The following is a 15,115-nucleotide window of genomic DNA, read 5'->3' on the forward strand; positions in this document are numbered from 1 at the left end:
TGGTCCCTCCACGCCAGCCATCCGTGACTCATTTCGTCATTACATCACAGAGGTCGCGCCCACTCCGCCCCTGCCTTCACCATCATTCCAGGGTCTGATGGTGGTCTAATGGCCTGCTCTCTCTACACTGCAATTAACCTTTTTATTGCCCCCCTGCCAGCAAGCTGGAGATACATCAGTGCATGAGCGCATAAGTGTGTAAGCAGAACCATAAATGCAACAGCCTCAAGTGTGCTTCGACATGTGTATATGCGTACAATGGTTGAAGGCTTTAAAGCTATAAATTTCTATTTGAACAGCAAGTCAGCGTAAATATGTGTGTGCGCCTGTAATAGCTGACAGATTTCACCTGCCTCCCTCTTCAAATAGAAATTGATTGAATCCAACGTTCCATCATGGTTGACCCAGTCAGGTCCCACTGGCTGTCTGATAGCAGAACATATTTTGGAGCAGGAACTCAACAAGTCCCTGCTGCATTACATGTCAATTGAGAGGGCAAGTATTATTTATACTCTAAACTCAGGATATATATCCCATTCTGTTCCTGTGAGATTAGCATTATGTAAAGCAGCGGTAGCAATGAAACAAGTGAAGATAACACATCTAAAATCCATTTTCATGGTTCATGTTCAGGGTGTATTTACATCTATGTATTTAAAATCTGAGCTATAAGGTCTTAAAATCCTGATTACAATATTCAAACATACATTAGTGGTAAAACTTTGTTGTAAGTGGATCCTCATTTTGCTTATCATGCGAAATTTCATAAGGACATGCACACTGATGTTCATCAGTGTCACATTATTCTGCCGATCATCAGGAGTCGCAGTGTACAATCAAAAGCAGGAGGAAAGACTGCACGCCTGTGAGCATTGGTGTAAACAATGCAGAACAAACTTGAAGGGAAGTTTAACAAATCACATTTGCTAATTCACATTTCCTTGAGAAAAAGCATGTTTGGTGAGTCACAAAGAATGCACATACAGTTTTTGATTGTCCAAAGCAATTCATGCATTTCTGTATGCGTTCCCAAAAAGACCTGTCTGGTAAAAAATGTATCGACCACACAGGACCACGCAATGTGAATGCACAGCATTTATTTCAACAAAAAGAAAAAAAAGGGGATCCATGTTTTGAGGAGACGCCATCTGAGGAGATTCACTACCAAATGAGTACACCACACAGATGGCGTGAAACTCCTTGCAAGAAATTGCTCCAAATTCTCCAAGAATCCTCTGTTATGTCCACCCACTGTGCTTGGCATGGAAAGGCAACAAACTATGGTTTCAGATTATTCCATCGTGCTTAGCACATCTCAGGACTAATTACTGACGAGATCCACCTGCTTAACCTGCAACTAACTACTGCATTTCTCTGTGTGAATCTCCTCCAGCTAGAAAGTCACAACTGTCCTTTTTCAGAAACCATAAAAGCAATACGTGTTTATCTGTTCTGTGTGAGGGGCAGTGACCTTCACAGTAGTACAATAATTACCAGTGTAGACCTACTATTACCGTATTTGTAGTGTGAATGGAACTGTGCACACACAAAATGCCCTGAAAACTGAACCCCTTAAAAAGATTTCCCTCCCTCTCTCGATGTCTCCAATTCCTACATAGTGCCTCATTATCTTAAAACTCTAAAGCTTGTTAAGAAAAAGACTCATATTCATACAGTAACTTCACATGGGCATTCAGTATCTGAGAGGCTTACAATGTGCTATCCCATTGTCAACAAGAGGTCTCTCCTGGGTCTCTTAAAACCTGGCAGAGCAAGACTGAACAGGAGGCTCACAGTAAACGTATTTTGGGGCTCCTCCTGTTCCAAATTGAATTTCAGGGCATGACTTGACTCAAAACACCTAATAATCCCACGTCACTTGCTGTTACCAAACTGAACAAGGTCACACTGTAGGACAAGTATTGAAAAAGCAGACCCTATTTCAAGCATTTATACTATGAGGGAAAGCGCTCAGGCTCCAGCAAGGTGAAGGAATTTATCAAATAGGAAGATTAAAACGGCTGAGCTGCTGAAGGACAAAAAATATAGTAAGGACAAGCAGCCAGGAAATCTTTTTATGGACAGTTGTTATGTAAGTGTGCATAGTTGTGCAGGTGCAAACATTCAGTAGACTGAAGAAATAGGCAACTGTAACAGAAACATACGAGTGTTTAGCTGGCTTTCATTTTAATGGTGTTAAACACATATCTAACATATCACTTCTCCTTCTTACTGAATTTATTCACCTGTTATAAATTTAGTGGTTTATTAGATTATCAAACGTTAAAGCAGGGATTACCTAAAACGTATTACCTCATATATCCATAAGCCTTGTACTGAATATATTCTTCTAGTCCATTAGAGATTTCATCAGCCAATGCAAGTCAAAACACCTCTGTACTATGGGTCTGTAAAACATGTGGGAAGCAACTGTGCTCCTATACTACATCTGGCAGCCCTTACCTGCTACAGAAAGGCGTGCTGTGCGGCTGGAAATGGATCCCAGGTTGTCAATTGTAGCGACACACTGGTAGGTGCCCTCGTCTGGCTTGTTGTGTTTAGAGTGGACGACGTGTGTGAAGAACAGCGAGCCATCAGGGAGGATGTGCCGCCGCTCATCGGAAACCAGGCTCATGAAAGTGCCGTCTTTTTTCCATTCGATGCGTGCCGGCGTGGCTGCGTCGCTATGTGCTGAGCAGTTGAGTAGTGCAGAGTTTCCCCGAATGGCCAGAGTGTCCTGGGGCTCCACTGTGAACCAGAAGGGGCTGAAGGGGTGTACTGGTGAACCTGAAGAGGGAGAGGCAAGATAAAAGCAGGGTGAACAAAGAGCAGGTTGCTCTGCATACACAGTTTGTGATGTATTAAAAAAGAACAACTAAGCCATGAGCTGTGATGAACATAAAGTAAAATTCTTGCCGGTGTCCAACGCCTGATCCTTTCTATTGTAATGTTATCTGTTCCCAGAGATATTTCTGTGTTTAATACGCTTCTAGCAGGTATCTACTTTCCACAAGAATGTAGAAATGTAATGCTTCAGATTCGGTCATGTGCCAACCTTCAACACACTGTTCTATCAGTAGACACAACTGTAAGCAACTACAATAACGATCAGTACAAACTCCCTTCAGACCATGTTGCAGTCATGAGAGCTGTAATACAACGAACTCCACACTGCTTTTTTAGACCTACCACGTGCCAAGTGGCCATAAATCACATTTAAGATGTCACTGACACAAACAGCGTATTTTAGGACTCAAAAATGCTAAAACACTGCAGGACTGCAGGAGCCTGAAAGCACTCAACGAAATGTTCCCAAAGCAAACTATCACTTTGTTCATTGCATCATTTCAGCCAAGGAGCCTTGGTCTATCCCAGAGCCTCCAAAAGCCTTTTTATTATGAAGCCACAAGCCCCACTGGAGTTGGGTAAGAGGAATTGACTAATTTAACCCAGTCTAGCCTCTCTGGCAAGTTAATATCACGTCTTTCTTTATTATAAATACAGAGTACAGCGAAGGAGTAAACACTCTGGAACGTTCCTGCCATTTCCTTTCCTCGAGCATAAATGGCAACACTGCACTGACATGGATCGTGCCAAAGTCAGAGTAAGTGCAATTGCTTTGCATTTGTCCTCATCCATTATTCAAGCACTCCCACCCTAAGAGTCACACAGTGGTATTGTTTAGATAAATAACACCAATTATCAGTTCTGCAGGGATGAGGTAGAGCTAGAAAAATTATTAAGAGGTTATGAAGATATTTAAATAATGCAACTCATGGAGTGAAATAAGTGGCTGAGTGTTAAATGCGGTTTAAAATATGCCCGCTCTCTTTTTAGAAAATGTCATGCCTCGAGGGGGGGAAAGAGCACGGAAAGAGAAGCAGACAGAAAATGAGAGAATAGGGAACGCAAAAGAGAGATGCTATGCCAATTGTTCAGCCATTTAACTATGAGGGGGTAATTTCTCTACCTTGTGTCCCTAATGTAAGATCCAAAGAGAGAAACGATGCATGGTCCATTACGGTGGCGACATGGCTGCTTGTCCTCAGTGCACTTAGTTCTCTTGAAAGCGTAAACAATTACAGCAAAATGAAACTGAAAGTGGCTGAATTAAACAGAAAATTTCCACTTTCACATTGGGGAATAAATGTGAAAAAAATGGCATTCCAGCGAAGTTGTGTAATCATCTCAACACTAATAAACTGATGGAAAAGACTAGAATGAAAGACTAGGATACTGAAAAGGAAAAGTGCCATTGTTCTGTCCGAATAAACAAAGGAGGACTTTGGCTTTTCTGACTGAATTAAGGCCAGTCTGATTAGCCGGCCCTTGATGAAAAAAGAAAGCTGATGTATTACAATTTGTAAGTCAACCTACAGGCTGAATGCAAGTAAAGCTGAATTTGGTGAACTTTATCAAATTTACAAATTTACCAATCCCTTCAGATAGATGTGGTTGCAGAACTCCGGGGAACAGTAAGGGAGTGATTTTAAATTACAAAAAAGTGAGAAGCGGATTTAAGGAAGTAAATAAATTCAGAACAGCCCCATGTACATATTGGGCTGAATGTGACAACACCAGCAAATGTGTTTTATGATGATGTACATGACAGATGGAGCGAGACTAGAGTGGAGTCACAGTGGGGGGAATTCTTCACTCCTGCAGACCAGAGGGACCATGGCATGCTTAATCATTTCTGCTTTATTCTGCTGGAACTGTGGGTGTGTGGGTTGGGCAGAGCGTCCCCGCCCAGGCTTGGCTCTTTTCCAGTCAAAGAACCATCTTCAGTCACTTTCAATGGGAAGAGAAAACTGAAAGGACTTAAAGGTCCTACAGTATCCTATAAGAGGCAAAAAGGCACCTTTTGCAGCTTTTTATTCACATCACAAAAACAGTAGGGAAGGATTTAGCTTCAATATCATTTGTGGACAAAATGGCAAACCATATGCTCCAACTTGCAGATGAAACAGCCACTGTCAGCAGAGCAGGGCATGGCAATAAGATACTAATATAAACCGGGACAGAAAGGGCAATGGATTGCTGCCTGCTTTGTCACAACATCAAAATGATTTCCTCTGAGAACCATTTCCCACAAAAACTATAGATGGCATCAATACTTGTCAAACTGCAGATAAACAAACACACTCACGGACAAGAAAGCAAAACAGTGATGCAACTGAGGCCAAAGTCCAGGAAGGTATGACTGGACTCACGATTTACAGGCTAAACAAATATTTTGATGAAAAGTGACATCAGCTACAAAAAAAGAGCTTTCTCTGCATTAAATTTTGTTAACCACGTTTGTAAATCCAATCTTTTTAGCAATGCAGTCAGTAACGGTCATAATAAAGCCTCACATTATAGACTGGGCATTAAACATACAATACTGCTGCTTAAAAAAGTGTGCAAAATCCTCTCTGTAGTGCAACTACAATAAATTAGTCAAGGAACGGGAAAATCTTTTTTTAAACCACCTGCCTCAGATTATTTTTAGAAAATGAAGTGTAATTTATGAGAGCAGATATTAAAATTCATATTTCGCCAGTCTGTCGAGTCCCTTAGGGAATCACAGAATCTTAACATCAATACAGGCTTCTTAACTTCAACTGAAAGCAGTTTTATTAAGGTAAGAAAAAGTCAGAAAAACATGTCAGTGGTTGATATCAAAAGGCTAACCAGCCCAAACTATTTCTCCCATATAAGAGTGAGGAAGATCAGCAGGTGGGTTAAATGAGCTTCAACTTTCATCTCAGTGCTAAGGAAAAGATTACTTCTGGCGACTAACATTGAGAATTGTAGGCCTGGAAAAATATTTCTGAGCACCTACAGAACCAGCTGTGTTCTGTTGATGTATTCTGTAGTGCTCGCTGATAAGACTACTCAGCAGGGCTTGTATTCCCACACACTGAAGCGCAGGAAAATATATAACCAAGCTGTACTGTAGCAGACAAAATCCAACAGACGGGGCCAGACTATACTTTAAGGTGAATAATGCAGAGTGCACCTGAATAAGTTGTCACAATGAACACATACAGAAATGTATGTCACCACTGACTCACTGCAGGCTTTTAACAACAAAGGAATGGAGTTGAAGATGGAAGGGGGAGTCTAAAAACCAAATTACAGTGCGAGAGGTCTAATCTATTCAGCCCCACCAGTGTCACAGCCACCCAGTTATTGCTTGAAAAATAGGAACCTCTACACCGGGGCAACCAACGAGAATGAGGGAGTAGAGAGCAAGGCGCTAGAAAATGAGGTTGTCCGTTTGATAAGTACGCGCTGTTACCTCCATCCCAAATCCACTTTTCTCAGCAGTCATATAAGGTTTAAGAGTCCAGTTTTAAGGTGCTGCCCCATATGCTGCCCTGCATTTTTTCTCCAAGTTTCTCCCTCAGTTTTGATATGAAAGAGGCTGATTGAAAGACCTGGAACTGTTGCTCAAACTGCCGTACTGAGCCATCTTTAAAAGCAAGTTTTCCAACATTACAGAACTTCCTATCATTGTGACATATGAACGTGTTCAGACTGCAGGCCACAACTTCCAGATCTCTTTGCTTGGTGGTTTGGAAAGCTGGGAAAAGGTTTGCCTCAATTCTTCCAAGAAAGGAGCAGCAAGTAAACTCATTTTGTTGACATGTAATCTTTGGCAAGGATCAATTTCTGTTGTGCTCAGCACCAAACTGGATACACTTTACAATTTCTGGAGAAGATTACAAAGTCAGCCTCTCAACATTGAGTGTAATCGCAGAGTAGTGGGCGAGGGTCTGCCCTCCACACAAAGACCCCCTGTTCTGTCCTATTCTAGCCCTGGCTCAGCAGGAAGCCTCCTTCCTCATTGAGCCGCTGTCTGAGAGCAGCCATATTGACTATAGTCCTTATTGAGCTGCTCTTGAGGCTGAGCGGCCTGCCCTCGAAACGAGTCACATTTTCAGCAACAGAGGCCCTTCTGTGGCTTGGACTCAGGGACAAGGAAATCCTACACTTCATGAAAGGTAAAAACGATTGATAGGGCTTTACAAGAGCAAGAAGATTATCTTTTTAAAAGACAAAGAGCGATATAAAATCTTCTTGTTATGCTCCATTACGTAGGAATGCAGTTTTCACACTCTTTGGTCTGTATTCCCGCTTTATCATGTGACACATGCTCTCTAAGCTGCTAGACCTTTACATGGAAACGAGTAAAAAAAAATAAATAAAATCATTAAGAGCACATAAAAGTGAATTAATGTCTTTCACACGGATAAAGATAGAGGCGGCAGAAAGGCACTTTTTAATAAACCTTAGCACTTTGTTCACCAAGCTTCTGCCTCACCTCATTTCCATCTCTCCACTGTTGGTTCTTTCACCCTCAGCGTCAGGGTTGCTTTAATGATACTGATGGGAATGGCTGTCTCCACATCCCTCCTGCAACCACCCCCCACCTCCTTTATCTTTATAACTCTAATATGTGTGTAATTTTTTTTGCTGAATCTTTCATCCTGCTATCTCTCCAAACTCCTTTTTACAGCCCATCTGTCACCATGGGCCATCTCAGGAAAATAACAATGATCTTGAGACTGGGTGTCTTCAACAGAACATTAAAAGCAAATGCAGCAAACTTGGGAGGGAGGTGTTTAAGTATTTGGGGGGAAAAAGGCGTCCTCTTCTAATCAAAGGACAGCAGACGTTTCCTCACGGATTCTAATAGAAAGGGGTTGCAAGCTAAGGTTTATTATTTTCATGTTGTTAAAACTAATTTTCCGGCACTTGGGCTAGCTGTGCAGGCTACAGTGCCAGTGATGGTTTTCCTAACAGGAAGCACCTTTAGGGGGAAAAAACTAAAACTGTGGTGGACATCCACATGAGGAAAATTGAGAGAGGGCTCTGCTTCAGTACTGACTTTCATCTCTGGGAACATCAGGGATATCATATCACATCTTGGAGGGCTCAGTCAGTCACATGAGTTTATTGCTTATTGGGTCAGACTGAAAACAGATGTTGAGTCATGCCACTTTAATCTTTGCTAAGTCAGACATGATTCAAAATTGTTTTCATTCCTTCCAATGTGCATAATGAAACGGGCAAAAGCTACCTCCATTTTTTTGTTGTTACTGTGTCTCATTAGCGGAGGTCTTTTCTAATTGCTGTTCCCTTCATCTTTTCTTATTTAGATCTTCTAAATGAATAGCAAAAACACAGATGGAAACCAAGTTATAAGAAGTCGCAAGAAAAGAGAGTATACACATTATTGAGACAGATATGAGTTTTCAGTGAGATGAAATACTGACCTGGAGCATAAAAATCTAATCTAAACTAGGGTCACAGAGTCATAATGACTAATTGAAAGGAAGACACATGTTGACTGATGCTGGAATGCATCTTTTGTCACTATTTTTCTTATATATGACTAAATGTAGTCAGAGGCTGTTTGGCACTTGACATAACTGAAGGATCGAGCTCTCATCAGGAAAAAAAAACAACCCACTGATTCTGGTATTCTCAGCATTCCCCACAGGAGGAGATGAAATGAGGGTTTGAGGCCAAGTTATAAAGGGCTGGACAAAGTGACTGGGGCACCTAGCGCACCCTGCCTGTCCTGTGCTGGCACCCAGTCAACTGGCGGATTAAAAGAGGAGGGTATCCAATTCCATCTACTATGCTGGCTGCCATGGCAAAACCCTGGAGGCTCAGTGACAACATGACAGGGTCAAATATGGAGAGGATTGCTGCAGTAACGTCAGCTTTGCTCTGAGAACTGACAAAAAATGTTCTAAATGTCAGCTTCTTTGTAATCAGATGTAAAAATAGATCCTTTTCAAATAATTCATTGAATAATACAACTGTTAAATTCAAATGCATCAATTTCTTTTTTTTTAAAATAACACATCCAATCTGGAGACTGTAAGAGTGGGATTTCTGTTCTGTGTAAATGTTCTGCCTTCGCACTCAGTGCAGCATCACATCATGTTGTAAAGCTATAGTGTAACAGTGATGAATGACTACCTAAGCTTTACTTCACAAAAGCCACACACACTGACCTGGATTTTCTGTTTTGCAGTGGAAGACTCAAGCTCGAGCCAAAAAAGAAATTAGGCTCTAGCTGGTGTTTAAATAACAGACACCACTGGTGACATGGGTTATATAAAACAGACACCAGAAACCAGTCAGAAACCAAACAGGAGGCCCAGTTTGAGCCTTGATTCGAGTTAAACAAGGCTTGAATTACCTGTGGAAATTGAAAACGACTGCAGAAGGCTCTACGGTAAACTTGTTTGTTTCTGCAGTGACATTTTAGCATTGTAACAGTGGGATCTAGAATGACGTGCTATTGATGCTAGCCTTGAGTGGCCACTGCAGGAACTGCAGTTTTTGGCATTTTTCATCTTCATTTGGAGGTACCCATTTAACCCAAACCTCTAAAGAACCTGTAGTGGCCTATAAAGCCTAGTCAAAGATTATTTTAGTGTATTTATACTATCATGACAGAAGATTACATCTTCTGCATATAATAGTTCTTCTTATTCAAGCTTCATCAGTCAGCTCATAAGCACCTTTTTATGTCTCTGCATCTAACTTGCTGAATGTTGATGCTGCAAATGGTGTATACAGAAGGGAAAGAGCTGACTGATTCATGCTTTTCTCTCATTAGTGTAGGATTAATTTCTCAGCAGTGTTTGCACCACTTACGCTTGGAACCTGCATTTCTAAAATATATATACTTGCAATTCATAGTCCAGTCCAGTTCCAGTGCACGTAAAACAGAGCATGATTAAACTACTACTGATTATGAAATCATCAAGTTTACAGATGTAAAACTCTCACTTCACTGCTAAATTGTGAATTTACAACAGATTAAGTAACATATTTAGGTGGCATACACTAAACAGGGAAACATAACACTTGAATGGAGGGAACGGCAAAGCTTCCAACAGCTGAGTGTGAGAATGTGCAGAGGGATATACGTTCAGGAGGGACTATGTAAACAGGGAACTCTCCTCTAACCTCATCTGGTTGTGATAATTAAGCAGCACTGATTGAGGCTAAAATTCCCCCTTCTTATCTGTCTCCCCGTGGGTCCCAGATGAAGGATTAGCCCACTGAGACAAAAGCAACAGACATGCAAACTGTGAGAGGTAGTGTGGAGATGATACAAGTGTACAGTGTGAAAGCCCCCCCCCCCCCCCCCCCCCTTTTCTTTTTTAAAAAAGTCTCAGTGAATAATTGCAAAGAAAAACAGCAAGAAACAGCATGTCTCTAAGGTTAAAGGGAGGCCAACAGAGCAGCTGGACTAAAGGTTACAACCATCACTTAATGTCAAGATTTTTGAGAATTGGACTAACCTTTTCTGGCCGTTAAAGAGTCCGTAACAATCCTCACCGTCGCTACAGAGAACAGTCTCTGCTGTTTTTAGGAAAAATGCTCTTTAAATTGAGGGGGTGGAAATACCTTTAAAATACGGCCAGAAATCACCACGCAGGACCACTGTGAATGCTTGCAATACTTTTTTAACCAAAAGCAGCCTCATTTCAGCTAAAAATAAAAACTGTAATTGGGAGTGGATTCATTTAAAAATCTGACAAGGTCAGAAAGCACACCTGTGTGACGGATTTAGGGGGAGATTTAGAGTTAGATATCAACATCAATCAGTTAACTTGAGTGAGATATATATAAACAAGCAGACATTTGCTTTGCTATAGATCCAGTCATTTTAGACATTTTTAGCCATCACTACCATGTGAAGAGGAGTTATCTGATAAGTCTGTAAACCCGGCAAGCAGTGGGCAAACATGGCCAGGAAGTGGTTGACATACTGAGCAGAGTTCCTTCTTTATCCATGAACAACTACAGATGAGATAGTCATCTAAGACAGGAAAGCACATTCATCTTACCACCCACCTCCACCCCTTCCCCGCTAACCCCGATGCTAAAGAAAATCACGAGGCTGTAATGAGATATCCGATAGATTTTTTAATGAAACACAATATTGCATTCTCTTGCCCCTGGTTTTTTGCTATCACACTCACTCACGTAAACATATATACACACAGAGGAAAGAAAATCGATATAATCCTGTATGCCTGGCACAGTCAAACACCCAGCAATTTATCAGCATTGGATTTCAAAGTCTGGTTCTTTGCCCATTTTGACCTTGACAGCTGTCGCTTTAATACTTCTTTTTTTTTTTTTTAAATCAGGAGAGAAAGAAAGAAAATCAGTTGTTTACAATATAACTAACCCACACAGACTTCTAACAGCTAGTTTGGTCTGACAAGCCAGAAATAAAAGTGCAGTTCACATCAGACAACTCTGCTAGAGGTCACTTTCAGCAATTGTCTTGATCGCAGTCTTTGGTTCTGGCTCCTTTGAGCGGTCAAGTGTAGCCAATCTTTGTCTGATAAGCTTGATGCCAATTACTGACCCTGAGTCACAAAAACATTCAAAAGTATCTCAGTTTTTCCCCTTGTTAAGATAAGCATCAGCATGCAAGATTTTTCTAATTACAAGAGCTGAGTCACAGTCCCCACTTTACAATTCCCAGTGAACAATTACAGACTATTACACTGGCCAATTATTGATACTTAAAGAACAGATTTCCTTTAAATAGAAAAAACTAATAAAAACTTGACAATGGTGAGCAGTATTAATGAAGAAAAACATTCTTGTTTGTTCCAACCTTAATAACCTGCATACAGAAGCAGTATGTTTATTGAAAATAGGAACGGCTCGTCTTCTTCTTACTCTTTTTTTTTCTTTTCAGGGTGAATTGCTAGTGGCTACAAAGTGCTGTTAGTGGGCCGCTGATAAGAGAAAAGCCAGTTGCTGTGTGTTCACAGAAATTCAGAAGAAACCATTTAACACTGGAGTACAGGAAAGATCAAAGCCTTTGAGCCAACTCTGGGAGGGATAGTCAATTACTATTTTACTTGAAACCGGATGCTGCCCCTCCGAAAAAGACCCTTAAAATAACTCTGCACAACATATCCAGTGCAACGTAGAGACGCAGGGGATCAGGGGGAAATGCTATATGAAGACAGCACAGTAATAATGGAGGAGTTATGTGTGGTTACAGGGGTTAACTGTTTGCACCAGGGGCATTGTTAAGATTACAAAATGAGGAGGCTGCATGAGACATGAAGGTCTTATAGATATTACGGTCATCTTGAAAATAGCACAGCTCCCTTGAAGTTAAAGAAAAATGGCTTCTTTTCCTGGAGAGGACACTTTGTTTTTAACAGGAGTTTGCTGCTTCCAGCCTGCTGACAAGCACATGGCAATTCCTCATTTTGTGGCATATGTATAGCAAACCTATAAACCACAGCAAACCCATCACTAAACATAAAAGTAACAGCAAAAATTCAAGGAAGAAAGGAAGAAACATGTTTCCTCAACACTACAGAAATATGTAGTTAGGTAAAGGCCATGTACATGAGCAGAAATAATATGTTCTAGCTAAAAAACACATCACATGAACACTTATGTATGCTGGTGTAAAGACGAAGCTGATGCTTGTTTAGTTGTAGAGTAATGGTGGCAGAAAATAAAGAGTAGAAGTAAGTCGTAAACATTTGAGAGTGGCAAAGGGAGTATTATCCATCGGCAGGGGAAGCCAGGGCAGTGGGAAAGGAGTTCATACATGAGAAAGACAAGATCACCAAAGGCATTGAGGCGTGAGGTTGTGGTTGAATAGTCTTCATTGCTTAGGAAGGTATCTTATTAAGTGAAATGACCTGAAGTATCTCAGTGGCAGCCATAATACGAGCTGATCCAGTTCTATAAACACAAAGAATCGCTGTTTCAAGACTTTCTTTTTAATCTCTTTCAGCACAGGATGTACCGGACAATCCTTTGCAAAATGACAGGAGATAATGTCATCCCACAATTCTTGCAAGCAGCCCCATTCAAGGGAATTTTTACAAAAAGTCTCTGTATCTGCCAAACCAGGCCAGCCTTCAAACCAAAATCAGGTCAGCAGCTTTTTCAAAAGTCTCCACGTGAATTATTAGAGTAACTGTAGCAAAGGTTATACCTCAAACTTTATTGGAGTGGATGTATCTTAGTGTAGAGAAATCAAAGCTGCCTGAATATAAGGGACCTTATACACCAAGCTGATAATCAGCCGTCAGGCACATCTGGAGCATCAGTGAGCATCTGTCTCTCCTGTATTTTTGGTGCATGTGCCCCCTTGACACTGTTGGATGGCACTTTTGCGGTGTTTTCATGTGCTATTTCGTTTGTTCAGAAGCTGGTGATGGGAGGAGACCCAGCAGGGGGCCTCTCATTATCAGTGGTTCTTCACGCCAGTTTGGTACGCAAGTGCCCTAAGTGAATCTTTACATTTGATCCTCCTGTTCCCGTTGTCTCATTCATAAAAGTTGCTTTTGAAACAGGTACAACAGTGGTACTATATTACACATATTCACACAAAAACACAAGCTTGGGAGGCCTAATCTCCCCCAAAAAACCCACTCTGCTCTGATTGGTGACCTCCACAGGTCTGATCAGGCACAACTCTGGATTTTTTAATTCTGCTAGGTTGAGCTTTGATATAAAGAAAAAAATTGAACATAAAGTCAGTATATATCCCAGAGTGATCAACAACTACCACCACAACGACTTTTTTGGCATTGCTGGGTGAGATATTAGTGTTTATGGGACATATAATGCTAAACATACCTCATACCAAATATCTAAGACACATTATTAAAGTCTTAAAGTTAAAGTTGTTCCACTGTAACCAGCCCATCTCTATTTTGTTGTCCACCATTAAATATGAAGTTTGTTCCAGTTACTGAGGGTGTAACTACAACAGAAGAGGTTGCAGGATGTTGTGGCATCAGGGGCAGAATGTGAAGTGAGGCGTAGCATCAATATTAGCCATCAAGAAGGCATCACCTCTCCACAACAGTCCTGGTCACGGAGACTGCATTTCTCAATAACACATGCTTATGGCCTGTGTTGCTACCCACTGCAGCCCTGAAGGGTCTTTCTTTCATTTTCCTGCCCAAAGGAGGCTGAATACTCATTACAGAGTGAGCTTATCTCTGCTCTCAGTCCTGTCAGCGCAGACAGCAGGAGCTTCCCAGACTCTTGTGGATGCTAATATGGATCATATTACAGGTGAGGAAGAGGGGCAGTGATGTGGCAACAAGACAGAGTAGTGTTCTTTTTGTTGTGCAGTCAAGCTATCAGGGAAGGGAATATCAACAGGAAACAGCGGGCAAAATGAGTCTCACTGTGAATTTGTGAGAACACATCAGACAGTGAAAGAAGCTCGTCTCATTTGTTTACAAAGAGAATTATGACTATGTGGCCTCAATCAGTCTGGCTTAGATAAGAGCTGAATGAAAAAGGGCCCTTGTGTCCCAGCAGCCACAAAAAGCACAAAGACACTCAGTCTCAACGGGAGTCATTTCTCAATGCTGCTTCATTTTTGCAACATGGTGCACGTTAATTACCAAGTCTATGCTGTATATTTAGAAAAAATGGTATAGAATATCTGACCACAAAAAAAACTTTAAAAATGTCGCTTGAACTAACATATCTGACGGCACATCTCATCAGATTATGAAGCATTTACAGTTTAACACTGGTATGTTGGTTTGAGGTGATTCGTTTCTTTGTGTTTTGAAGACTTCTGAATGAAAAAAACTGGGATAAAAAGATACTTGTTTCCTTAGTTATGGCTCATTTGTCTGCTGTAATTACAACGTATAATCAGAATCATTTTTGGCAGGGCTCAACTCACAAAGGCGTCCCATCGGAGCAGTGGCTGGTGCATCTCAGCCCTTTGTTGAGTTAGAGAGATGAATCCCATTTCTTGCACACTGACGGACAGTACTGAGGTTCTATTGTGTGATTTCATCACAAGCATGTGTGGCTGTGCATGCATACAGAAACCCACAAACCAAGAGATTGAACCTATCAAAAGGGAGCCGCCCCCCTCACCTCCTCCACTGTTGTCTGCCTCAATCTGTACCTCTCACAATAAAAACACAGGAAGCAGAGACCGGGAGCACTTGACACCAACTTGTCCTTTGGCAGATTTGATCAGAGCACAGCTGAAATTCTCTCTTATCTGTCAGCCAAGGTGTGTAAACAGTCAACCACTGAGCATAACCAGCTTGTGCGCAAGTGT

General features: G+C 41.3%; 1 protein-coding gene across 11 annotated transcripts in view; it reads right to left on the bottom strand.

The window, feature by feature from the left end:
- The window catches only part of neo1a (neogenin 1a), a 158,631-nt gene that overhangs the window by 101,119 nt on the left and 42,397 nt on the right, over positions 1-15,115 (bottom strand). For all 11 annotated transcript variants that reach the window (XM_072380082.1, XM_072380086.1, XM_072380080.1 and 8 more), the window contains exon 2: positions 2,464-2,787. In XM_072380082.1, coding sequence (XP_072236183.1) covers positions 2,464-2,787 — 324 coding nt within the window. The remainder of the gene's footprint in view (positions 1-2,463; positions 2,788-15,115) is intronic.

The sequence above is a fragment of the Leuresthes tenuis genome, unplaced genomic scaffold, assembly GCF_036924035.1.
Source record: "Leuresthes tenuis unplaced genomic scaffold, fLeuTen1.0.hap1 SCAF_2, whole genome shotgun sequence".
Taxonomy (NCBI): Eukaryota; Metazoa; Chordata; class Actinopteri; order Atheriniformes; family Atherinopsidae; genus Leuresthes; species Leuresthes tenuis.